The sequence below is a fragment of the Populus euphratica genome, unplaced genomic scaffold, assembly GCF_000495115.2.
Source record: "Populus euphratica unplaced genomic scaffold, PopEup_1.0 scaffold100.1, whole genome shotgun sequence".
In the NCBI taxonomy this organism is placed as follows: Eukaryota; Viridiplantae; Streptophyta; class Magnoliopsida; order Malpighiales; family Salicaceae; genus Populus; species Populus euphratica.
This window is the reverse complement of record NW_011499985.1, coordinates 12,028-37,701: the sequence shown is the minus strand read 5'-3', so window position 1 is coordinate 37,701 and position 25,674 is coordinate 12,028. Positions and strand designations below refer to the sequence as shown.

General features: G+C 32.6%; 3 protein-coding genes across 3 annotated transcripts in view; all 3 read left to right on the top strand.

Moving 5' to 3' along the window:
• Positions 1-3,089, top strand: part of LOC105140071 (disease resistance protein RPM1-like) — a 4,811-nt gene extending 1,722 nt beyond the window's left edge. Inside the window, exons 2-3 of the mRNA XM_011046751.1 lie at positions 13-1,698; positions 2,454-3,089. Coding sequence (XP_011045053.1) covers positions 13-1,698; positions 2,454-2,788 — 2,021 coding nt within the window. The 3' untranslated portion in view covers positions 2,789-3,089. The remainder of the gene's footprint in view (positions 1-12; positions 1,699-2,453) is intronic.
• Positions 3,090-14,561: 11,472 nt separating this feature from the next.
• On the top strand, positions 14,562-15,415 carry LOC105140003 (protein GLUTAMINE DUMPER 5-like). Its single transcript, XM_011046658.1, has one exon. The coding sequence runs from the start codon at positions 14,639-14,641 to the stop codon at positions 15,179-15,181; it is 543 nt and encodes a 180-aa protein (XP_011044960.1). The 5' UTR covers positions 14,562-14,638; the 3' UTR covers positions 15,182-15,415.
• Positions 15,416-20,827: 5,412 nt separating this feature from the next.
• LOC105140002 (ADP-ribosylation factor 1) lies at positions 20,828-24,924 on the top strand. The gene is made up of 8 exons (XM_011046657.1): positions 20,828-21,075; positions 21,176-21,214; positions 21,351-21,413; positions 21,785-21,803; positions 22,134-22,245; positions 22,942-22,989; positions 23,234-23,364; positions 24,602-24,924. Exons 1-8 carry the CDS (start codon positions 20,973-20,975, stop codon positions 24,633-24,635), a joined length of 549 nt encoding a protein of 182 aa, XP_011044959.1. The 5' UTR covers positions 20,828-20,972; the 3' UTR covers positions 24,636-24,924.
• Positions 24,925-25,674: the final 750 nt, after the last annotated feature.

Sequence of the window (25,674 nt, the reverse complement as noted above, 5' to 3'; positions counted from 1 at the left end):
TTCTGGTGACAGCAAACGAACCTGTTCCGGATAATTTGCAATCAATGACTGACCTCCAATTAATTGATGCCCTAAGAAATTATCTACGGGGAAGAAGGTATGTCATTGTTTTGGATGATGTATGGACTGTAAACGCTTGGGAAACAATAAAGTATGCATTTCCTGATTGTAACTGTGGTAGTAGAATTATCTTCACTACACGTTCAAGTAACCTGGCTGAATCTGTAGAGAATGCTAGTCATGTTTATGAACTCCAAGCTTTACCAGAGAATGAAGCTTGGACCCTCTTTTGTATGAAAGCCTTTAGAGGGGAACATAAGGCTGTATGCCCTCCAGAACTGGAAGAGATGTCTCGAAATATCGTAAAGAAGTGTGAGGGACTGCCACTTGCAATTGTAGCAATAGGAGGCCTACTGTCGAAGAAGAAAAACGGAGGTTTGGAATGGAAGAAAGTCCATGACTGCCTAGCTACAGAATTGAAAAGTAACAACGACCTTGGGAGTCTACGTAGAATACTTCAACTAAGTTATGATAATCTTCCTTACGACCTCAAACAGTGTTATTTGTATTTAAATGCTTTTCCAGAGGATTATTTGATAAAAAGAAGGAAGTTGATCCGGCTATGGATCGTTGAAAGGTTTGTGGAAGAGAAGCGAGGCTTTACAATGGAGGAAGTAGCAGAGGAATACCTTAATGAACTCGTGAATAGGAGTTTGATCCAAGTGGTGGAGATGAATTATTTTAATAGGGTCAAGACATGTCGTGTTCATGATCTAATGCGAGAAATCATTCAAATGAAATCCAGGGAAGAATCTTTTGTTATGATAGCAAACGGAGCAAGAATCAGCAAGAATGAGAAAGTTCGGCGTCTATCAATCCATGAAAACTCTGAGGAAGTACAATCAGATATGAGATTTCCTTATCTGTGGTCTTTGTTGTCATTTTCTTCACATCATTCTTTTGAGCATAGTTTTCGCAATTACAAGCTGTTGAGAGTATTGAATTTAGATCGAGCTCCCCTTTCCAGCTTCCTACCTGAATTGGTTGAACTGATTCATTTGAGATACTTAAGTTTGAGATGGACCATGATAAGTGAGCTTCCAGAGTCCATAAGGAAGCTCAAGTACTTGGAAATACTTGATTTGAAAAGGACTTTTGTATCTTCTTTGCCTGCTGGGATCACACAACTGACATGTCTTTGCCAGCTCCGTAACTATCGACACAGTTTCCAGCCTTCATCGTTCTTCCCAGACACTCATGGAATGAGAGTTCCATCAGGAATAGGAAGATTGACGAGCCTGCATAAATTGGGAAGCGTCGAAGTGAATGAAGATTATGAGTTAGTCAGGGAGTTGGGAAAGCTAACTTCGTTGAGAAGGCTGGGCATTTTAAAGCTAAGAGAAGAGCAGGGAATGGATCTGTGTTATACTTTGGACAGGTTGAAACACCTTACTGCATTGTATCTTGTTTCACTAAACAAAACTGAATCCTTACAATTTGACTCTCTTTCATCTCCTCCAAAATATCTCCAACGACTATATCTCAAATGTAGTCTTCCGGCTTTACCAGAATGGATACCTTCACTCCAGTATATTTCCAAGCTAGTGCTTCAATATTCTAATTTGAAAAGTGATCCTCTCAAGGCCCTCCAGAAATTGCCTAGTTTGGTGTTGCTTGAACTCCGTCAAGCTTATGCAGGGGAAGAACTGTGTTGTGATCCTAGTGGATTTTCAAAGCTGAAGAGGCTAGGTCTCCATGAACTGGGGAGATTGCGGCGCATCAGAATAGCGAAAGGGTCAATGCCTGGGTTAGAGAGGCTAGACATTACAGCATGCACGGTGCTAGAAACAATGCCGGATGGGATTGAAAACCTGAAAAATATAGAAGACCTGGTTCTGTGGCATATGCCTCCAACATTCATCAAGACAATAGAAAGGTACCGTGGTGAAGATTTCTGGAGAGTTCAACATGTCACAACAATCACCCGTATCTACGAGAACCAGGGGAGATGGTTCTCTGAAACTCTTCCGTAATTAGAGGGGTAAACTACGGAGAGGACTACAGTTTCCGGAAAATCATGATCTCTGCCAAGTTCCTCAGGTCTGTACAGAAGTTTCATCATGTAATGCTGAGCCTCAGAAAACAGAAAACTGCTGCTCCTCCCTCCTCTTCTCTGCTCCTTTGTCTCTGTTTTGCTGTCGTTGAATCTTCCAACCTGCTATCTTGTCCATGTTTGTCACCACTAATTCTGGACAGCGTCAATTTATAGACATCAATATGAGTATATTTGGGATTTGTCAGATGTTTATTTTATATTTTAACAAATTCTCACAACCTGAGTTCGTTTTGCAAGTTCACATCGACTTTTTTATGCTGGTTTTGTTTTATTCGTTTTGTAGTACTTTATTTATATCTTTTACTTTAAATGCTTGAACTCCGTCAAGCTTATGCAGGGGAAGAACTGTGTTGTGATCCTAGTGGATTTTCAAAGCTGAAGAGGCTAGGTCTCCATGAACTGGGGAGATTGCGGCGCATCAGAATAGCGAAAGGGTCAATGCCTGGGTTAGAGAGGCTAGACATTACAGCATGCACGGTGCTAGAAACAATGCCGGATGGGATTGAAAACCTGAAAAATATAGAAGACCTGGTTCTGTGGCATATGCCTCCAACATTCATCAAGACAATAGAAAGGTACCGTGGTGAAGATTTCTGGAGAGTTCAACATGTCACAACAATCACCCGTATCTACGAGAACCAGGGGAGATGGTTCTCTGAAACTCTTCCGTAATTAGAGGGGTAAACTACGGAGAGGACTACAGTTTCCGGAAAATCATGATCTCTGCCGAGTTCCTCAGGTCTGTACAGAAGTTTCATCATGTAATGCTGAGCCTCAGAAAACAGAAAACTGCTGCTCCTCCCTCCTCTTCTCTGCTCCTTTGTCTCTGTTTTGCTGTCGTTGAATCTTCCAACCTGCTATCTTGTCCATGTTTGTCACCACTAATTCTGGACAGCGTCAATTTATAGACATCAATACGAGTATATTTGGGATTTGTCAGATGTTCATTTTATATTTTAACAAATTCTCACAACTAGAGTTCGTTTTGCAAGTTCACATCAACTTCTTTTTATGCTGGTTTTGTTTTATTCGTTTTGTAGTACTTTATTTATATCTTTTACTTTAAAAAAAAAAAAGATGAGAAAAAATAGAAATAACTACAGATTCAAAAGAAAAAAATCGAACCAGAGTCTCGATCTTGAGTGATAAGATTTTTTTAAAAACATGTAGATATGAAAGAGAGACGCAGTATTGCCTCTTAGACCCACGAAGAAGGTATGAAATTAATTCAGTTAAATTATATTCATTTTACGAATTAAGAAGAAGCAAACATATATATTGACACACAGTCAGTATAAAAATATATAGCATAATAACAGCAGGGAATAGGTGCTGAGGGAGAAGATACGAACAAGAAAACAAAAATTGCAGATAACTTCGACCCGTATAGCAAATCGATACCTCTGATAATTTTGTGAATATTTCTATATATTAGCAATGGCAGAGTGCTGAAGGAGGCATAGGATAGAACAAGTGATTGTGCATGCTGGATAGTATACAAGCAGACCTATGAATAAATGACATAACCAGTCCGGGGAAAGTTAACAGCTTCAGCCTTCAAGCCCACATCTGTACAATTTTCTATAGTATTAAATACAAACTTAGTATTAAAATTTTATTTTTTATTTTTTATTTTTTATATTAGTAATTTAAAATCTTTAAAAAATTACTGAAAAACATGAATTTAATATTTTGTTAAACAAAAAATATTTTTACAAATATTTAAAAACAAAAACTATACCAAACACCCATGTAATATGATTGACCCATGATCTAAGTCGACCACCAAAAGATATTAGATATCGACTAAGGCATGTGAAATTTTGCGTTTGGGTTGGGAAATACGAAATGTAATGAGAGTGACCTGGACTGGGTTTGGCTCAAAGTGCTTTGTGCTCTGGGAAATATAGTAAGATCGACTGGGACTGGGCTTGGTCTTCGTCTTGTTCTGATGTTATTTGGTGATCTGGGAGATGGGTTTGTATCAAAAAATCTGTATCGGTTGCTGAATCATTTAACTGCATACTATATCAAATAACATTCCACAAGAGAGTGTGTGTAAAAAACTGATATATTGATCATATATCCATCCGTGTTTGGTTTTCACGTGCAAGCCTGTTTTATGACCTATGGAGAGGCACCGAGTGTTAGGTTGGTTGCCATTTCATATACAACAAATGAATGGTACCAACCATTGATTATTGGTAGCCACCAATATTGACAATAAATCAAGAAGAGTCTCCATGAATGCCTATAAATAGAAGCATATGTTAAAGAGCAAAATAAAAAGAAGAAAAGAGTCAAAGATGTGAGAAATGTAGAAGAGAGTGGGCTGTCATTGCAGCACTAAAAAGAGAGAAAAGAGTAAGGTTGAGAGTTGTTAAAAGATAAAATGATTTCTCCTCCTCTATTGTTGTAAATCTTGTTTTTTCCCGACATAATGAAATGGTTTCTCCCGTGGATGTAGGTGGTTTTACCGAACCATATTAAATATTATATCAATGTGTTTAACCTCCTATAAGCAAGTATCAGAACATCACTGGTCGGAATTTCCCAACACCCAGGGTATTCCATCTGAGAAACTCGTAACACATTACAACTCGTGGAATTAAGAAGTATATATGATCTGTCCCTTTTAGAGGTTAAATGCAAGGATCGACGATGAGTACAAGTCTGCATCGTTATTATGACTAGTATTTTGTTTTTCGAGGATTTATGTTCTCCAATGTCCTGCATCAAGAGGGTTTTCTACACAAGTTCCATGAGAGATCTAGCCACAAACAGAGTCAAGTCTCCCAGTGTCGAAGCTAATATATATCGACTAGTTGCGGCACAGCAAGGAAGCCAAGAGAAGGGCGGCGTGAGCATGGGGCAGAATTAACGTCTATAGAGAAGACATTTGGGGCTAGATCGATGCTCTAAAATACAGATTCGCTGCTTGACAAAACTAGTATAGGTTTGCTAGGATGCCTTAACTACTATTTTCATTGGTCAAAGCACTACAAATACTTTTCACAAGGCAAGGTTTCAACCAAGTTTCCATCTCTTTTTTAACCCCCAAACCACCATGTTGCTTCGGCAGCCACTTGTGAATTGGTTGGTCTCCAAGAGATCATCTAGTTTTCTTTCGTAGATAGGAAAAAAAAAAAAAAAACCCTACTTTATGAGTATAATTTTACTACAAATCAATTGTCAAGTGTTTGCTCAAGATAAAATTGAAAAACAAAACCACTTATGACAGAGGAAAAACAAGCCCAAGTCCAGCATTTTTTTCTCCTTGAAAAACCTTTACCCCCATCTCACAAGTTAGTTTAACGTTTGTTTTTTCCTTGATGCCCCTTAAAACTTCTCCCCCTTCCAAAAGTAATTGAAGAGTGATTTTTTCTCCCTTTATCCCCATACAAAAAAATATTCTTAATTTAAACGTAGGAGGAGGTAAAATGTGGAAATGCTCGATCCACTAGCTCTAGCTTCTAGCATGGGGAAGTGGGGAGAAGCTTTGTTCTGATAGCAAGAGCACAGTAGGGTCCGTGATGTATACAGGCATGCAACATAGCCACCTATAAGTGTTTGTGTGTGTGTGGGGCCACTCTATAAGCTGCACTTTTTGCTGTATGAATACGAGAATAACTTACGTTTATGTCTAAAGATTTGATGCCATTGTTCTTTAGCAATTTGTAGTGAAACAATCTCACGCAGAATGGATAAGTCCCTATCATTCTAGCTAGGTTCAAGTGGATTCCACAATCAATCTCAACTACTTCAGTTTAAAATGCTGCTATACTATGTACGGGTAGTAAATTTGTTCAAGTATGTTACATAATAAATATTTTATTATGAACATATCCATCCAAATATGGATAGTTTGTTTAATACCTACTAATCAGTGAATGAATTATCTAAAAAATCCACCAAATCTGAAGATGTTATCTCTGGCTTGAAGGCTATGCCTTATTAAGTTCATTTCAATTAAAGAGAATAAAAGTCCAAAATATTTACCCAACTGTTCCACTTCAATATTCATCTATATGGGTTATGAACTAGAGTAAGGCACATGCTGAATCAACAATACTGTCATGTTAATGTCATTGCTCGTCACTCCAACGGGAATACTGAAAATAAAAAAAATAAAAAAGAAAAAAGACGGGACTTAATGCCCAACTAAAAGATTTGGCCTACAGGAGTATGTGCGTATCCACCTATATATGAAGGCACATATATAGACATATATATCTTCAAGTGGATATATGTGGGACACTATCTGGGCAGTACCCTTATCTGCAGAGAACATAGAAAAGATAATTTAATGTAAATAAATGGAGCTCTAAATACGTCATAAATCCACCCCAAGTGGGGGAATAAGTGCTTGTTCTCCCGTTTTATGTGTTGTGACAGAAGATTCCAACTGCAAGTCTTTGATGGAGCCTCTTTTCGTTAAGTATTAGATTAGTTTGGAGGCAAAATCTTTTGATTAGAGACTGTAATGCAGTGAATTTGGCCCAATTCAAGTGCCTCATCCACTACTAATAGCTAGCTTAATTCAATGTTGTCCAATATTATATAATAGTAACAACAATTCTCGTCATGATGGGAAATGATATTATTAGATCTCTTCTCTTTAGGTTTTAGTGACTTCAAATAATTGTTGCAGTGTAAACAAATAGAGGAGCTATGAACTTGATCGAGCCACTAATGAATTAACTTGAAATCATGGAGGGCCCGACTTAAGAATGATGTCACCTTATTATATACCATCACTTTTAGCTCATCCAATATGTGTTTAGAAAATGATTGTTAGGGTAAAACAATAGAGGGAATTATCTTGATCAATAACTAGTAGTCTCATCGGATGTAAGCAAGATTCAATGAAAATCCCCCTTTTCTAGTATAGCTAGCTAGCATGTATTGATTATAGAGAGTAAGATTTTTGTGAATCTCTTTATGGAACCACCACAACTAGTCTCTCTTAGCTTAGAACTAGCCATGGCAAGGCACGTCTGCTATTATATCAGGGGGTCATTAATGGTCTACTCTTGTAAATGGAAGAAGCTCCATTTTTTATGGTGCATAAAGATAAGAAATTCACAAGCAATCTGATGTGATTCAAATATGGGACATGAAATCATCGGTTCTTGATCACTTTTGTTTTCTTCACAAATCTTAATTACTTAATGTTAAACCTTGTGGGTAAATATATACATGTCCTTAATGATGAGGAACCCTTACTAAGACATAAATCATGATTAGAAGAAGGAAAAGTATATGTGGAATCTGACGATCTCTAACGTTTGTACTTTGTGGGGATCAAGTAAAGGTGATATATACACTATTTAAGTTGAAGAATAAAAGTTTGGGGCATCCCAATTTCAACTCCAAGTTGCTTCAAGTGGAAGGGGAGAAGAATATCATCAGTACATATTTGACATTAAAAATGAAAATTGGAGCTACGAATCAAGCATCAAGATGAGCATAAAACATTACGGGAGTGAGCTCTGTAAAAAAAAAAAAAGATCCTCTCAAAAATCTGAAAAGCGTTGGGGGCTCTCCTGAAAAACATACTTGTACACTTTTTAAAATAATAAATAAATAAATAAGATTTAAGATAGCAGAAGTGATGCCAAGAGAAAGTGAGAGATCGATAGGTGTTTTCTTGGAACAACGAAGATATATAGATAGGATTCTCTCTTTCTATATTAAAAAAAAATTAATATGTTTCTTCTACTAATTAAATTTCATCATACAAAAATCAAAGACATAATAGTATCAAATTTCTTTGATTAATTTACATGAAATTGGCGTATTAAATAATTTTCCTGGTGGATACCCGGGCCCTTAAAGGCATCTCTCTACATATTCATTCCACAAAACTGGAAAAACTACCAAGCATTGCTTGCTATTAAAAATAAAAACAAAACTACCAAGCATTGCTCCCCTTTGTGCACTGATCTTTTAAAAAATTATAAAATTTAGCAACAATGCAAGTGACTTTAAGCTTCTTTAGTCCTTGCAAATGTACGTTTAACATGGTGGGAGGTGATGGAATATGGGGTTCCCACAGACCAAAATCAAATAAATAATTAGCACAATGAGAGATGTGGGAGCTATACACTTGTACAATTTGGATAACATTTGATCCCTCGATGCCCCACAATATACTCGTCGGAAGTGCTTGCACCATCACTCTTTGTACGATTCTTGCATGATTTGTTACTTCAATAAAAATAAAAATCTCAGACGAACACAGAAAGTGGCCAGGAGCCAATTTAGAGAAGCGAGAGGAGTGGCTTTGGACCCCTGAGGGAAGGTGGCAAGCAGAGCATAAAGTAATGGTGATTGGGGACAAGCTTGATATATACCTCAGCAATTTCCCACCTTGTTTGTTTCTTGCCTGCCTTGCTCTTTTTCCCTCTTGGATATTTCCCTTTTAATTTCGAGATACAATATTAATAATGTAATCAGAATTGTTCTTTTGTAATTTATTAATTACCACTAACCCCCAAAGATTGCTGAGTTACATGCATGGTTTAGGTTTCCACCCATCGTTAAGCCCTACGTGGCTTAAACCATGGATTAAACCCTACATGGTTATAGGTGTAGGGTCTAAATCAGAAAAATAGAAAGAGTATTGGGACCAACCATGGATTTAACCCTACGTGGTTCAGCTTAGAAGTTCATAGATGGGTTAGAAAGTGTGGCCTAACTATGTCTTTAATATAAATTTGAGTTTTTAAAAAAAATTAATTTTTTTATATTTTTAGATCATTTTCATATGATAATATCAAAAATAAATTGTAAAAAATAAAAATAAAATTTAATTTTAATATATTCTTAAATAAAAAATATTTTAAAATATAACATTTACTACAATCCAAGCATGCCACGAGGGTGGACTCCCACTCTTGATTTTTTTTCCTTCTCGAGAGACATCCCTCGGGCATTAAAAGCCATGTCCGTGTATGTAAACCTGTCTTTCTCCCGTTCATCGATGGAGCATGTCCTCCATGACGAGCAGCCTTAAAAGAAAATATCATGAGACATCCCTCGGGCATTAAAAGCATGTCCCGTGTATGACTTGCCTCGCTGAATTTCACGGGCCAACCGACTGCCTCTGGCCGGACTGGCACATCTGATTCATTAATGCTGTTTTTTTTTCAACAACTTTTTAAAGTAAAACTGAAACGTTTAATATAAAAAAAAAAGAAAAAAGGGAAAAAATTGGCATTTCATTATAATCATCTGAGAATGAATTCACTAACTAAATCACTTGAATTTGATTAAATCAATTATATGAATGATTCAGAAAATAAGTGTAGTTTAATTTAGATCTTAATTAGATAACTATTTGAATCAATATTTCGAGTCGAGAAGCATTTCAAAATTTTAAATATATATAATTTATAGTGGCTAATATATTTATTTTCTGTGTTATTAGTCATGTTTTGAATTTATAGTGTTAGAAAAAAATATACATCTAATGTATTATTTCATTGTAGATACCAATCGAAAAAGATTATAATCTCGAAACCTATATTTCATCCGGTTCGAAGATCACTTCATTGTGTTTGCACTTTCATTAGCGTATCCAATTTCATTCGGTTCATTTTCAACCGAGCTAGAATCTGATTCCAATCACAACGAAGAAGAAACACGGGTGTCTCTACTGAAACTACCGATTGTAAGCGAATTTCAACACTTCCCATTGTTATGGCTCCACCATAGCTGGAGATCCTCCGAAGTCCAACCCACCTAGGGACTTTTGTACACAAAATTTATCAACTTTATGAAGCCTTTTAAACTTTTTTACATCTTCACAGACAATACTGAACTTTTAGGACTTAATTTTATGCGTGCAGCACGCCGAGACTAAATGCCCTTAGGAGGGACCGAGCCGCCCACATGATCAGATACTGTGTGTGATTTTCGATGCTTGCCATCAGTCGATATATATCCCTAATTAAACCATGGCCATGTATCTCTTGACATGGGAGACCACGCTAGAGATCTTCATCCAAGTTGCATGAAACCATAGCTTGTTGATCTAACTTGTGGTATTCTACTAGCATCTCTTTGATGGGTGAGAGAGATCCTTCTGGTATAAAAATCAAATCACATGATTGTTTTTTAATTCTTTATTTTATTTATAATAACTATATATATAAAGAATAACGATAAAAATAATTCTTACCTTATTAATTTATATTAAAAAAATAAAATTCAGGCAAATAATAATATTAATTATAAACAAAATAATAACAATCAAAACAAATAATTCTCGTGGTCCAGAATTAAAAAAAAAAAGAATTTGAAATATTAAACAACTTGTATGTATATAACATCCAGCTTAACATATATAGATAATGAATAAATAGAAGTTAGTATTTAATTAAACATCATGAATATTTTTGTCACTAAGGTAGCCATCCGTCCATTTCATCAATATAAACAAGATATATTCTGCTAACAAGAAAAAAGTGCACTGTCGACAAATCTATGAGATATTATTTGTAAAATATTCTCACTAAATCTCTTATTGCTTATAAAGCAAATTCCTATATAATTGTGAAACCCATTTGAGATAAAGATGAAGAGGCCATTCTTTTCTTACAATTTTTTATCTAGTAAATATTTAAATGAATCATGCAATTAAGACTCCAGGTGAATTAATTTGAATCTAAACAGATTTTGCATGCAATAAGATGAAATGTGATGTTAAGATTAATACTGTTTTATTTTATTTTTTTATTTCTGAAAAAGAATTTGGATTCGTACCTTCTAGTGCTAGCTAGATAAATTAATTTAGACGGGTATGTTGACAATTTAATGCGAAAATTAGGTAAAATGAGATTTGCGAGCCTTGTTGATGATTTATATAAATTGAAAGATGAGAATTTGTACATATGTATAGTGATATGATTTGAATAATGATTGTGCAAGTTCTTACACGAGCCGGCCATTACCTGAAGATCTGTGGCAAATTCTACACATGATCAGCTGATTTCGCCTGTTGCATTGCATCAACAACTATACGTCGCACATATCTATCCCAATATCACTTTATAGAAAAGTCGAGGCCAATTCAAACCCTAGCCGATCAAGGGTTTTACCTTCCTTGCACGTTAATTAGAAGCATTAAAAAAGGATGTAAATGCGCATCCTTTCTCTGTGCGAATCGATCAAGGGTTTTACCTTCCTTGCACGTTATAAATGCGCATCCTTTCTCTGTGCGAATTTAGAATGGGGCAGATTTTTTCTGAGCATGGTGTATCTTTTCCAGAGAGAAAACTCATAGTAGATTGTTGCCACTTTACCCAGAATGCTTATTCCATTTTATCTCTTACAAAATGATTATGGTCTCCCCATAGGTGCACACGTCTCATCGCCTCGAAAGTCTAGTGCTTTTTTATTTTATTTTATTTTTATAATGAATACATTCTTTTACATGATCCACGGCTGAATAATTATTTTTAAGAATCAGATGACGAGAGAGCCCACTAATTTAAAATCTCTAGTTCATCGCGTATTTATATATAAGTTGAGAAATATAAATGGTAAGATTTAAATTAAAAATATTCTTTTCTTTTCTTTTAATTAATTTTTTATTCTTAATTACTGCGATAAAGATACGGATCCTCAGCAGCACGAAATTGATTCTCCTGATCATATGGCTAAATTTTGGAGGATGGTAGCATTATTGCAAGCTAATAAAAAAATGGTGATGATATATATATATATATAACCCTTCTGGCATCAGATATATAGTGGAGGTTTGAAGCACAACCTTATTATCTATTATTTAATAATGAAGTTTAAGAAATCACTGTTGTTTAGGATTTGCTTAAACCCCATGATCACCGAAAGTGTAATTGTTCTTATTTTCTAGGGAGCCACACCCTTTAGGCTTTAGCTTGTGCAACTGTGCAAGTGCCATTATGCGTGTAGCATGATAAATAATGGAGTCACACCCTTGAGGTGTTGCTTTGATATTGATTCTTACTGGTAAGAAGTTTTTTTCAATATAAATTATTATTTCATGCTTCGTTTAGTGTCTAGTTGAGCAATTCAACCTGTTTTTCAAAGTAATTTCAAACTATTTTTCATTTAAAAAAATTGATTTGATGTTTTTTAAATATTTTTTAATGGTTTTAATATGTTAAAATCAAAAAATTTAAAAATAATATATTTTTAATTAAAAAACACTTTTAGAAAAATATTATGCATCGTATTGCCTAATAATACACACTAATTAAATATGAGAAAAATAATTTGAAAGCATTTTAACATAGTATTAAATATTGATATGACAAGAATTAATGTATTAGGCTGACATAATATATAGTTTCTCATTGCTTTTAAAGTATGTGATGGGATCATACCATTTGATGCCAATAAATAATTCTAACCAATCGAAAATTAAATGTCTGCCATACTTGAACATCACAACGTCAAATGATCATGAGCCAGATACATGGTGCCTCTACTGTGCATGATTTCATCAAAAAGGAGGAGGCATTTTGGGATGATTTCATCTCATCTTTCGAGGGCAGCATTCTACGAGAAAAATCACAAATCTAAAACCCAGAGCAATTAAAATCTGTAATTATCAACAGAGAAGAACACCAAGTCCTTTCATCTAGAACAGAGGATCAACGAGGGCTGTGGCAATCTACAGATGTTACTTCATGGCATCGTCATGGAGACAATTGTCTCCGATATAAGTTGCATCGCAAGTGGAAAAGGAAATGTACGAAATCCATGGCGATATCGTGTCACGATCAATTGTTTTCTTAGCAAAACATATGAAGAATGTGCAGATGAAAAGCTAAAAATATTATAAGAATTGGTCTCAGATTAATTAAGTCGCGGGTTAATCATGTAAATCTATGGAGCAAAGATTTTATTTAAATTTTTTTTATCAAAGCAATGCTATTTTAGTTTTAGTAATAAAATAATATTATTTTAATTAAAAAATATAATTTCAAATCCATAAATTACCTAATTTATCTTAACTAAGTTGAGTTTTATAATTGTTATCTAAATTTAAATTATATTTATATTTATATTAATTGGGCGGTGTTAAAAAATTGTTATCATTTTGTATTACTCAAATTGCAATGAATTTGTTAATTATAAAAAAAAATCTTTATTTAATCACTATGATAACAATTTTAATTTCCATTAAATATTAAATTGCAAAGAATATCAATCTATGATAGAGGTGTTTTTTTGCGGTTTATTTTTTTAAAAAAAAATTATGATAAAATATATCAAAAAAATATTTTTTATATCAACGTGTCAAAACAATTCAAAATATATAAAAAAATTAAATTTTTAAAAATATAAATTACATTACATTCTCAAATAATATTCGTTGAAGTAAAGTTTAAATCTAACCTCTAATAAAATTAAATTCTAGGGTTCATGCAATTGGAATTAGACACAAACATGTCAAATGGCCTCAACTTTAAGATTCGATCAGAATGTTTATCTTATATGATGAGATTAATATATTTCAAAAAGTAAAAGGAACCCAATTTAACTGATAAATCACTATATTCTAATCAAATCAAAGATCATCATGGGGGCACTACAGCTCTCTCTTGTCATTGCAATTGGATCTGTAGGGTCCACTCTAAAATACCCTAGGCCCCACAAAAGCACCCATTGGAAACATACACCTTCAGAAACACAGGATCATGTTTCAAGGGACTCTCTCCCATTTACATCCATACATCACATATGCACATGAAAAGTGTCAAAGCGGGGGGCCAAATCCGTGACACACAAGTAAAAAGTGCAAGAGCAAAACATTTTTTAGACCCTGTAGATGTGTAAATGCTCCATCTTAGTCCTTACAATTCAGAATTTTCAATTTTAATTAACCTGCTAATTACCATAAGTACATGATGAAAGTACGCTAATAAAGTCGAAACATGAAAGAATGTCTTTTTTTTCTATCACCATTAATTTTCATTGATTTATTACAACTCAGAACCATTTAAACTTAAATTTTAAATTATTAAAAAATAACCGGTTACATAGTTATTAGATTAAGTGTGTGTTTGACATTGTTCTAGTTTTTATAGTTGTGTTTTAAAAATACAAATTTAAATAAAAAATATAAATTATAATTTTTTTTATTAGCCAATATTTCAAGAGAGAGTTTTTAATAGGATTAATGTGAAATTATAGTATGTGTTGATTAATCAAATAATTTTAAATTTATGATTGAGACAAAACACGAATTACAAAATAAGCCTACTTATGTGTTGAAAATTTTGCAACAAATATAAGATTAGTATGTATATTTTAAATTATAAGAACCGATATGGAATATGTGTATATCTATAGGGATTAAAGTGTAGTTTGTCCAAAGCACAACCCCATCTCCTCCTCCCTAGCTCCACATTTATAAATACCACTCCCATACCCTCTCCGTTACCCAAACTAAACCCACTTTCTTCTCCTCCTCCCAACCAAAGCCTCTTTCCTAAGGAGATAAAAACATTAAAATAAACCCAAAAAATGAGACACATTAGCCACCTTGACACCACCATCAGCACCACAATGGCAGCAGCCACTTCACCATCACCATCACCACCAGCAGTAGTCCAACCTCGCTCACCGTGGCACTCACCAGTGCCATACCTCTTTGGAGGTTTAGCAGCTATGTTGGGGTTGATTGCTTTTGCTTTATTAATCTTGGCTTGCTCTTATTGGAGAATTTCTGGTCGTTTAGACAGTGAAAATGAAGGTAATGATCTTGAAAGTGGAAACGAAAAGGAAGAAAAGCCAGAGAAAAAGGTTTTTGAAGAGAAGTTTTTGGTTATTATGGCTGGAAATGAGAAGCCAACATTTTTAGCCACTCCTGTTTGTAGCAAAGCCTCTTCCTTTGTAGCCAAGATTGATAACCAAGAAGAAGCGAAGACAGAGAGTACACCTACTGGTCATGATGACAAGGTGAAAAATCAAGAAATGATTGGTGACAGCCATGATCCAGCAACAACAACTACAACTGAAGAAAATACAGAGATGGAAGAGAACCAGCAAGCTCAACAACAAAATTAAGCTCCAATGAGCAAGAAATAATTCCAATTTGGAGAGGAAAAAGACTAAAGAGAGTGCTTTTTTCAGGGAGTTTTCTTGTATTGCTTCTCTTCTGTTATTTTCGTGGTTTTGTTCTTGTACTTCTCCGGGAAGTGTAAGTTTTGCTGAGATGAAATAGTTATTAGCAGAAAAGGTTCTCTTCTTTAAAGCTAATTACAGCTAAATTTTGCCTAGTAATCATGATTTTCTCCATAATTACTTCTCCCAATACCTCCTTGATTCATTTACAGCCAGCTGCAATGACCAGCTTCCATTGATGGGAGCAAATTGGAGCTTGAAATCAATTACGTATTATTGGTTTGAGCATCAATGGGAACAACTTTTGTGCCTCTACATGCAAAATATTGAAGTGGGTCTTGGTGCTTTAAAATTTTTAAAAGGCATTGAATTTTTTTATATATCATGAATATGATACCTCAAGGAATCATCTTTTGCACAAGGGATTGTTAATTCAGTTGTGAAAAAAGTTCTAATGGAGGGAATAAAGTAAAGAAAAAAACGACTTGAAGAGTCATCATATTCTTTAGATAGCCTTTCCCTTAGTTTGGCTGCCGGAAAATTCCAAGGAACAAATTACCGGTGAAGTAGGACAATGTACTATTCCCACTGATCACATTCTACACGAATAATTTACTATTTGTTTATGAGATTTGTGCTGCTTGCCTTAATGTCAGTGCAAAAAATGGGAGGTGCATGAGTGATGAAGATGGATTATGTCTATTTTTCTTCGATTTTTATGCAAATTAAGTCCATCTTTCCATTATCTTTAGTTGATGTTTTGTGGAGTTGAAGATATAAAAATAATTTTAAAATATTTTTTCATGAATGATAAGAAAACATGATCTTCTTAGTCTAGCTTACTTCTTTTTTTTTTTGTTCTAAAACAAAAATCATACACCTACTAAATGACTCCTGTTTTAATATTCTTTATCCAGTATAGAGATTAATTTTATGTCATTAATCCGTATAATAAATCCAATGACATGAACTAATTTACCTTTACAATTGAGGTTTTAAGGGTGATTAAGTGTATAATACTGATTGTTTTTTAAAATATTTTTTAAAATTTATTAAAATAATAATTTTTATTTTAAAAAAATTATTTTTAATATCAACATATCAAAATAATTTAAAAATATTATTTGAAACAAAATAAATAAAATTAAAATTAAATTTTTTTAATAACAAGAATTGAAACATAGAAATAAACTTGAAAACATTTACCTATTTGAAAAACAAATTTAAAAAAATAAAAAAATTAAGAAAAAATTATATGACAGGTGATTTATTTTCAATTTTCCAACATAAAAATGTTATTTATTTTTGTGTTTTAAAAGAATTTTAAATTAATATTTATTGATATTTTTATATTATTTTGATTTTTAATATTAAAAATAATTTTTAAAAAATAAAAATATATTATTTTTAATATATATTAAATAAAAAATATTTTAAAAAATAAAATAGAGTAGGGTAGGGAAGGCTCAAGAGGACACGAGAAAGTTGAGAGAGAGCAGGCTTTGCCTTCGGTTGCTTTCTTCGGAATATGAGGACACGTCGTGTACTCTCACTGGACCGTGCTCAGTTGAAAGCAACGTGCAAGCTTTAGCAGCAGGTTGTCTGCGCGCGGAGATGCGAAGCCGCTTTTGTTAACAAATGCTCCCCAGCTTTCATTTTTTAAAACAATATTAATATTTAATGGACACCTTTTTCCTTATTATTATTATTATCATTATTCCCCTGCAATGGGCAAGAAATCTTGATAATCTACATCTACAAGCCAAGCCCATTATTGCAGGACATCACTTGCTGATCAAGTAAAGAGAAGGTGAGAAGCAAAGTAAATTGGAAGTTCCTTCATTTGGGTGGTGTGTTTTTGTCAAATTTGGATCTTTGCTTGTTCAAAGTTCTTCCTTCCTTGCTTGAATTCAACAAGTTTTTGAATATAATAGTTACATGACTTGAGACTCGGGACTTGTTGGTGATCAGATAAAGATTTTTTTAACCAAAAAATAAATATATAAGTTTTTTAAATTTTGTAAAATTTAATTATAAATCAAAAGGCCTAAAAGAATTATTTGTATCGATAAATACAAAAAATAAAATATTAATGTATTTCTTCAACTCGTTTAGCTGTAGATTGAATAATTTTTTTTTCAAAACAGAAGAATTAATATATATGTGCTACTAACGTGTTTTTTTATATCAGGTAAAAAATACAACTATAAATCACAAAGTCAACTCTTACATATAATAAAAATATGTAAGATCTTAAACTAATTCTTCACATAGTTAAAAAAATAAAACAATATTCCAATTGCTATAGTAAAACATCATTTTCTTAGTTTATGTAGAATAAATTTCCAAAAAGAAAAGGTGAAAATAAAAAAAAATACAAAAATTACAAAAAAAATTAAAAAAATAAACAAAAAAAATGGTATAAATAGACCAAGTGTAAAGAATAAAAAAATAATATTTTTTTCAAAAAAAATGTAAAGAAAAACTAAAATCATGAATTTGACATGCAAGTTATAATTGTTTTTTAAACAAGTGTTGGGTATATAAGTTGCTCCAATGTGTTTTTTTACATGGAAAATTAAAAGTGTTATTTGAAAAGCCTATGCATCATCTAACTAAATAAATTGATAACTATTTATGTTAATAAAAAAAATTATAAAAAATAACTAGTAAAAAAAATTGTAAAGATGAGATATTTATCCAATTATATTTACTAAAATTTTTTATTTAAATAAATAAAAAATAGATCCATCATAAAAAAAAACTCATGACTTAAATGATAAATAAAAACCTCAATGACTGAATAAACTCACACCCTAAAAAATATTATAAAAATCCAAACACATTAGAAAAATACAACGAACAAACACTTGTCAATGTGATAGACCAAACAAATATTGAGAGATAAAATTGAAGGAAAAATCAATAAAAAATGCAAAACAAGACAAATAACAATTGAAAAAATTAGAACTAAATTTAACATAAAAATCAACTAAAATTAAATGTCAAAGGAAAATTTAAATGAAATTAAATATTTAGGGATGAAATTGAAAAAAAAAATATAAAAATAATTAAAAATATAATAATTAAAATAATTGGCACAAATTTGACATAAAAAATCAATGAAAAGAAATTCTCAAGGATAGAATTAAAGAAAAATCAAGCATGTAATTGAAAAAAAAAATATTGAGGATAACATTTGATGAAGAAAAGGACTAACAAAATCAAACAACCAGGATGAAATCAAAAATAAAATCCAATTACAAACAATCAATATAAATAAAATAATAGAAATAAAAAATAATAATTAAATCAAAAGAAAAATAATATTAAAAATCCACTATAATTTTTTGCTTGAACAACATTAAATTCGAGGAAGAAAGAGAAACAAAAAAAGAAAAGTCAATTGGTATCAAATAAAACCTCATTACTATACATGCACCACTTAAAAGAAAAAAACGCAAAGATGATGATATGGTAGAAGCTTGATAACCATTATTGTTGATTATGTGCATAAAACCAAAAATACCCCTATAACTAAATAATAATAACAAAAAAAAACCTTTATGAAATTGCAACCAAATCCTTGAAGCCACGACTAAAAAATTTGAATGACTAGAGTAATAAAATAATTTGACTATTAATAAAATTATATAAAAAAACAAAAATATTTGTAAGACTAAATAACAATAACGAAAACAACCAGCAGGTAATGGCAATTAAACCTTCAAAGACAATGCTAACAATTTTGCATAACAAGTATATTTATATAATTCAATTGTTCATAATAAAATTGAAATTATAATACAATCTCTAAACTAAAGGTTTTGATTGTTAACTTTTTAAAGACAATATGGTAACTATGAAAAATGATGCTACTCTTAAATAAATCAAGAATGATAAATTATTAGTATGTAAAAATCATTTTACCTCTCAGGTAAAGTTTTTAAAATGAAAAGATAAAGGGTAAATGGATAATTCCATTATAGTTATAGACATAATTCATTATGGATGGGCTACAGTGAAAAACTTGTGCGATTTAGTATTTTACTTAATTAGTTTACAGCATATATACTGTAATGGGATTAGATAAAAACAATTGAATATGATAAAAAAAAATATATAGATTATAAAAAATTATTTAGTATTGTTATTAAATTTATCTTACTAGATTAATCTTAAAATCTGATTCAGCTTCTTGTCTAATTAAAATTTAAATTTAAATTGTATAAGAGTTATCTCAATATGATCTAATCAACATAATCGATTAAAAATAAAAAAAATATAGTTAAAATTACAAATAAATAATAAAATTGACAAAAAAAAAAATTTTGATCCAACTTTTTATCCCGACCGAGTTTAAAATTAAACTAAGTTAAAGTTTTACTGATATAATTAAATTAATTTTATTGGTTCAAAATGACTAAAAAAATGAAATTAAAAGGAAAATAAAGCCAAAAAAAAGGATGAATTTTTTTTTTTAAAAAAACTTTACTATTTAAGATTTTATATGGAGCTTCACTGTTTATATTTTAAGATTTTACATCAACGTGAAGTTATGCAAAAAATCCCAATTTATCTAGTAGGTGGAGCGTGGACATTTATGATGCATGGATATGGATGATGTAAAGTCACGGACGTCTTTTCATCTCTCGCATCATGTGTCATTGTTCTGATAAAAAACTAATAAATAAAAAGTTTATGCATGAAATTGGAGTATAAATATTTCATCTATTTGTTAGAAAGAGAATATTGTAGGTATATTCAATAAATCATTTTCCTTTTGCATCTTCAATTTTATTTTCTATTTTATTTCATCAAAAAAGTTGAAAAATATGTTTATTTGTTGAAAATAGATATTTTTTTTATTAAAAAATACACCAAGTTTATACATATTCAAAGAAAAAATGAAATCATAGTCACCTTGGTATTTTATATTTGTGATAGTTTAATTATAAAATTTTAATCTTACTATACATTTAAATTAAAAATTATCATGAGAATAATTATATTTATTAACTAAAAAAAACTTTGGATATACACAATTAATTGTCAAACATAGTTTGTTTATTTGCATTCAATCAAACAAACTACTCACTTGTGAAAAAATAATTTCATAAACAAACAATCCCATCAATTCTAGGAAAAAAAACATAAATTTTTTGCATTAAAAACTAATTTAAAACACGTATTTGTATTATAGGTATTTATAAAACTTAGTTGAAACTAATTTTAAAAATAATTTAAGCTTTTAAGTTATCAAATTAACTCATAAATTATCATATTAATTCAAGCCTGTTAAAATAATATATTTTATTGGGTTTAACTGATTCAAATAAATTATTAAAAATTTAAATATTTTGCGAATATTTTATTAAATCAATTGTTTTTTTATTTAATTTGAAATATGAGTTTTTGGGGTCAACGGGTAAAGTTTAATGGCTGCTATTCATATCAATCTCGCTTACAAACAATCCTTGATCTCTAGCCCATCTGGCCTGCTAGAAGCCACACCTTCATAGCCCACAGCTCTCTATGGTTTGGGCCAGTAAACTAAAAGGTAGTTTCTTTTTTGGCCAGCTTACAAAAAGAAAGAAAGAAAGACAGTAGCTTCAGCAGCCAGCACTTATGAACAAGAAAGAACCTGCGAAGCTGATTGAATTCGTGATACGTACAAAGAAATTGTCGAAAGAACTGTGAAAGAAGATAAGAAAACACGACAGCGAAAAGAGAAATGGGTCTTTTGTTTAGTAGAATGTTCTCTTCTTTATTTGGTAATCAAGAAGCTCGAATCCTAGTCCTCGGTCTCGACAATGCTGGCAAAACCACCATTCTTTGTAACACCCCCTTCTTTTTTTCTGCTATTTTTTGTGGGTTTTTTCTACCTCTACTTATTCTTGATGTTTTGATGTTTTTCCCTTTTATGTTCTGATTTAGATCGGCTTCAAATGGGAGAGGTAGTCTCCACGATCCCAAGTGAGCTTCGTCGTCTTCTTCTTCTCCTTTTATTTTTTTGAGTTGGGAATTAATTTTTCTGCTATGATTTTCCCTATTATTTTGTTACGGCTAATCTGATGGAAATTTGATATTTTTTTTTTTAAATGTGGTGTAGCAATTGGGTTCAATGTGGAAACTGTACAGTATAACAACATTAAGTTCCAAGTGTGGGATTTAGGTAAGTAATTGATTTTATTCTAAGAAGCAATATAGTTTTAGAATTGGTTTTACTATGTAATGAAGAGATACTGACAGCTAACGTGTGGTAAGTGATTGAGTTGAGGGGTCAAGTTAGGCGGGTTTGATTGTGATTAACTTGTTTAGCAATTTTTGTTTCACACCAGATGTTTACGGTTTTTTTAAAAGGGTCTTAGAGTGTGGATCTTGAACTGTAAGGATGTGTGAAATGGCTGTTCGGTTCTAATTTTGTTGCCTTTGGGTTAATGATATCAAGGAGGTTTTCTATAGTAATTTTCTAGTATATTTTTTATGCTGTTTAAGTTTATGAAATCAATGTAAATTAAATTGCTTTGTGGTTTGGTGATACAGGTGGACAAACAAGTATCAGGTAACTTTTCTCCCTTCTTTGAAGAAAATTTAATATACATTGTGTAGAAATTGTTTGTCACCTTTGCTGTCGATCGGTGTCCTTAGTAGGAATGTTTGTGCATTTAGTTTTCGTATTACATAAAGAATATATGTGTTGTTAAGGAGCACAATTACAGAAAAGCTATCAACTAAATTTCAATGATCTTAAAATCCTTCATGAACGTATCCTTAGTTCTCTCGAGTTGTTTGTGTGTGTCTATTCTGATTCCTTGGTGGTAGATATTTGGCATGCAGTAGTCTGTTATTCCCTCATCCCTTCCCTATGAATGAATTTATTTGTTTATTTCAGGCCATATTGGAGGTGTTATTTCCCAAATACTCAAGCTGTAATTTATGTGGTAGATTCAAGTGACACGGAAAGAATTGGAATAGCCAAAGAAGAATTTCATTCAATTTTGGAGGTACTTACAGAGTATCTGTTTTATTATTAGCTTGTAGAATTCAAGGATGCTGTTACAATTTTGTCTTGCTTTTTTTTACTTCGACAGATTTAAATGCTAGCTTACTTGGTAATGTTTGCTCACATTCTCCCAGCTATAGCCATTGGTCTAGGTTGCCTACTTCAATTTCAACGTAGATGTTGACTTTTGATTGCTTGGGGAATGGGAAAAGATAACAAGCAAAAGGCAGCAGATTTAGTCCCTTGATTTGTACTTGTATTTATTTCATAAATTTGGTGATTATTAATGTGATATACTAAAGATAACAATCATTAGTACGAGGCTGTGGAGTTAAGTAGGTTATGTTTCTAATAATATTCAACATATCTGGACAACAAATAGGGGTTTCAGTTTTATATGGTCTGCCATGTGAAAAGGGGAGTGCAATTTATGGGATAGCGAGTTGTTGGGATTATTGGTTGCTATCAATCAGGTTTAATAATTTCTTCACAAAAATTAAAAGCTAGAGAGTGAGAAGAAAAGAAAATAAAAGAAATATCCGTTTGTTTGTCAGCTCTTTTATATTCTGAACAGGCTTGTTTCTCATGTAAATAGGGACGTGTTTATCATGCTTACCTCTATTGGAAAACAGACCAATTTTCATTAGCTCTTATGGCATCTAAGAACTCTAATTTATGAAATTGGACCCTTGTGCAGGAGGAAGAGTTGAAAGGTGCAGCTGTCCTCATTTTTGCAAACAAGCAGGTGAAGACTATTTTCTTTATCATCCACAATTTTGATAAATTTTGGTAGTTCCTATAGTTATGTGGGGGTAGATAATTGATTGGTTTGATCATCCCAAAGTAGGCTTCTTTATCCTCTCAGATTTGTTTATACAATACAAGCCAAAAGTTTTCAATATAACTTCTCCATTCAATGGGGAAAAAAATCTGTCACCAACTACTGTGGTTTCTTATAACATGTTACAACCACTGCTTTATATTAACAGGATCTCCCTGGTGCACTTGATGATGCTGCTGTGACTGAGGCATTGGAATTGCACAAAATAAAAAGTCGCCAATGGGCCATCTTCAAAGCTTGTGCCACAAAGGGTGAAGGCCTCTTTGAGGGTTTGGACTGGTAAGCATTCTTATCATAAATTACTGGACGTGCATGTATCCTCACATTCAAAGGATTATGTGCTGGTTTATCGTATATGGTATCACCTTGATGTAGTGTGGTTAATATTATAAAGTGGCAAACTGATGGGGCATGCTGGCAGCATCCCCCCAAAGGCCTTTAGAAGGCGATCTAAGAATGATTCCAATGCTCACGCATTTATTTGGCATGTGGCTAATGATGGAAACTTAGTTGGGGACTTGAGTAATTCGTGAGGGTATTTTAGTAATTTTCAGATATGCTGGAAATTATAGTATTTTATTTCTGTTTAGTATTTTATTAGTGCTAAAGTTATTAGGTTTTCCTATTCTATATACGAATAGTGATGTTGGAGATTTAGGAATCCCTGTCCTTGTTGGATTTGGACATCCAAAACTCTATAAATAGGAATGTAGTCTTTCAATATTTTAGGATGCAATAATATCAAATAATTTCCGGCCATTTTGCTTTGATTGTGTGACTTGATCTCCTCCTAGGTGGGACTCTTAAGAACCCTAGGTGTGACTCCTAGAATCTATCCACATCCTCCTTCGTATTCTATCACAAATCAATAGTAATAATGTTCTAACAGTCTCAAAAAAGTCAGATTCAGAACAGTCCCTAGGCTGTCCTGCATCACAGTCTATTTTATTTTTTATCCTGAAAAGAAAACCCCATTTTACCAAGACCATGTTTCTTTCTCATCCTAGTCAAGTCTAATTGATAATGCATATTTTGATTGATTTTGTAGTGATTGGTTTGGAAATGAAACAAAAGATTGGTTTGGTTCATAGAGTTTTCATGCTTGGTAGATAGCAATTGTTTTGTCACATGTTCTTTGTGAATCACATGTTCTGTTGTGAATCTCATTAGGTAGGAGCATATTTAATCTTTAGTGAAGGCTAGGACCATAACCAATTTATCCTTCCCAGGACTTGCATGCGTGGGACCAACATCACATGTTGTTCTTCACCCTTCACATCTCGAAACCTTTAAGATTTTCGTTTCATAAACAATGTTAGTGTGGATTCAAAATCTTATCTCTTCAGGTCTCATGGGGGTCGAAAGCACACTTTTACATGCTTTCACACAATATCCATAACTTGGTTACCGCTCTCTATAGTGCCATTGTATATGCGATTACATTCTCTATGGGACTGGAGTTTGGTGCCTTGTAATTACTTAACATAAATACCTAAGCGGAAATCAACTTTTGCAGGCTGAGTAACACTCTCAAGTCAGGAGGTGGCTAACTTTGTTCAAGGAAGTTCCAGAACGAGCATAATCTCATGTACAAAAATGCTGGAGCAGTAAATATCATTATCCCTTATTCAAACTAGGCACCGATCGGACTTGTCAATTTCTTACTTTCATTTGGAGCTTAAATTACTGACTTACATAATGATTTTGGGGAAAGTGATGCAAATATATATATTTTTCTTGTATACTGCTTTAACACAATACAGTATTGGTCGCTACCTTTATTTTTGTTTTGTTCCCTCAATTCAGTCTCTGTTAAATTCGGAAGGCCTTTCTTCTTTACACCTTTTAAGGCCAGAACGAGTATGCAAATCAAAGCTATTAAACTGGGCTGTAATGGTCTAATCTAGCTTAACAGGTTAAATTAAATAATATTGTTATAAAAAATTAAAATGATGGTTTTTTTTTAAAAAATTAGATTTTAACTGGTTTAGTTAGATAATGAATTCATCTTCTGGTTTGGTTTTTTTTTACCTTTGACTTTGATTTTAACTGGTTTTTTAAAATCCAACATGCTGTACGCTTAAAGGATACCGAGATATCATGCTACGCACACATGAAGTGCTTTGGAGAAAAAAAAGATATTCGAGATTCAGTCCGAAATGTGCTTGCATCCATCCCATCGAAGTCCAGGTAGCAGAATCGTAACGTGAGGAGAGAGGATTCACTTGAACCTCCACAACCCACATGGAGTATTTTATATTTTTTTTTATTTACGTGGGGTGTCCGGCCAGCTTACACGCATCACGACTAATCTCCACGGTTTATTAAACATCCTGCAAGCCCAGTGAGCAGGTAAGGCACCGCGGGAATGACAGATAGTGAGATTCAAATCCAAGTGCGAAAGAAAAAGACAAATCCCTCCCACCACTAGATCAGAACCTTACTTGCATTGCTAGAATCACTTGATGTTCTCACTTCTTATAAGTTATTTGGAGATCTACAACTGCAAGGAGGGCATGCCATTTATTTTCCTTCGAATTTAATCAATCCCCTCAATTTCACTATTTGAGAGGTTTTTTTTAGTGTTTT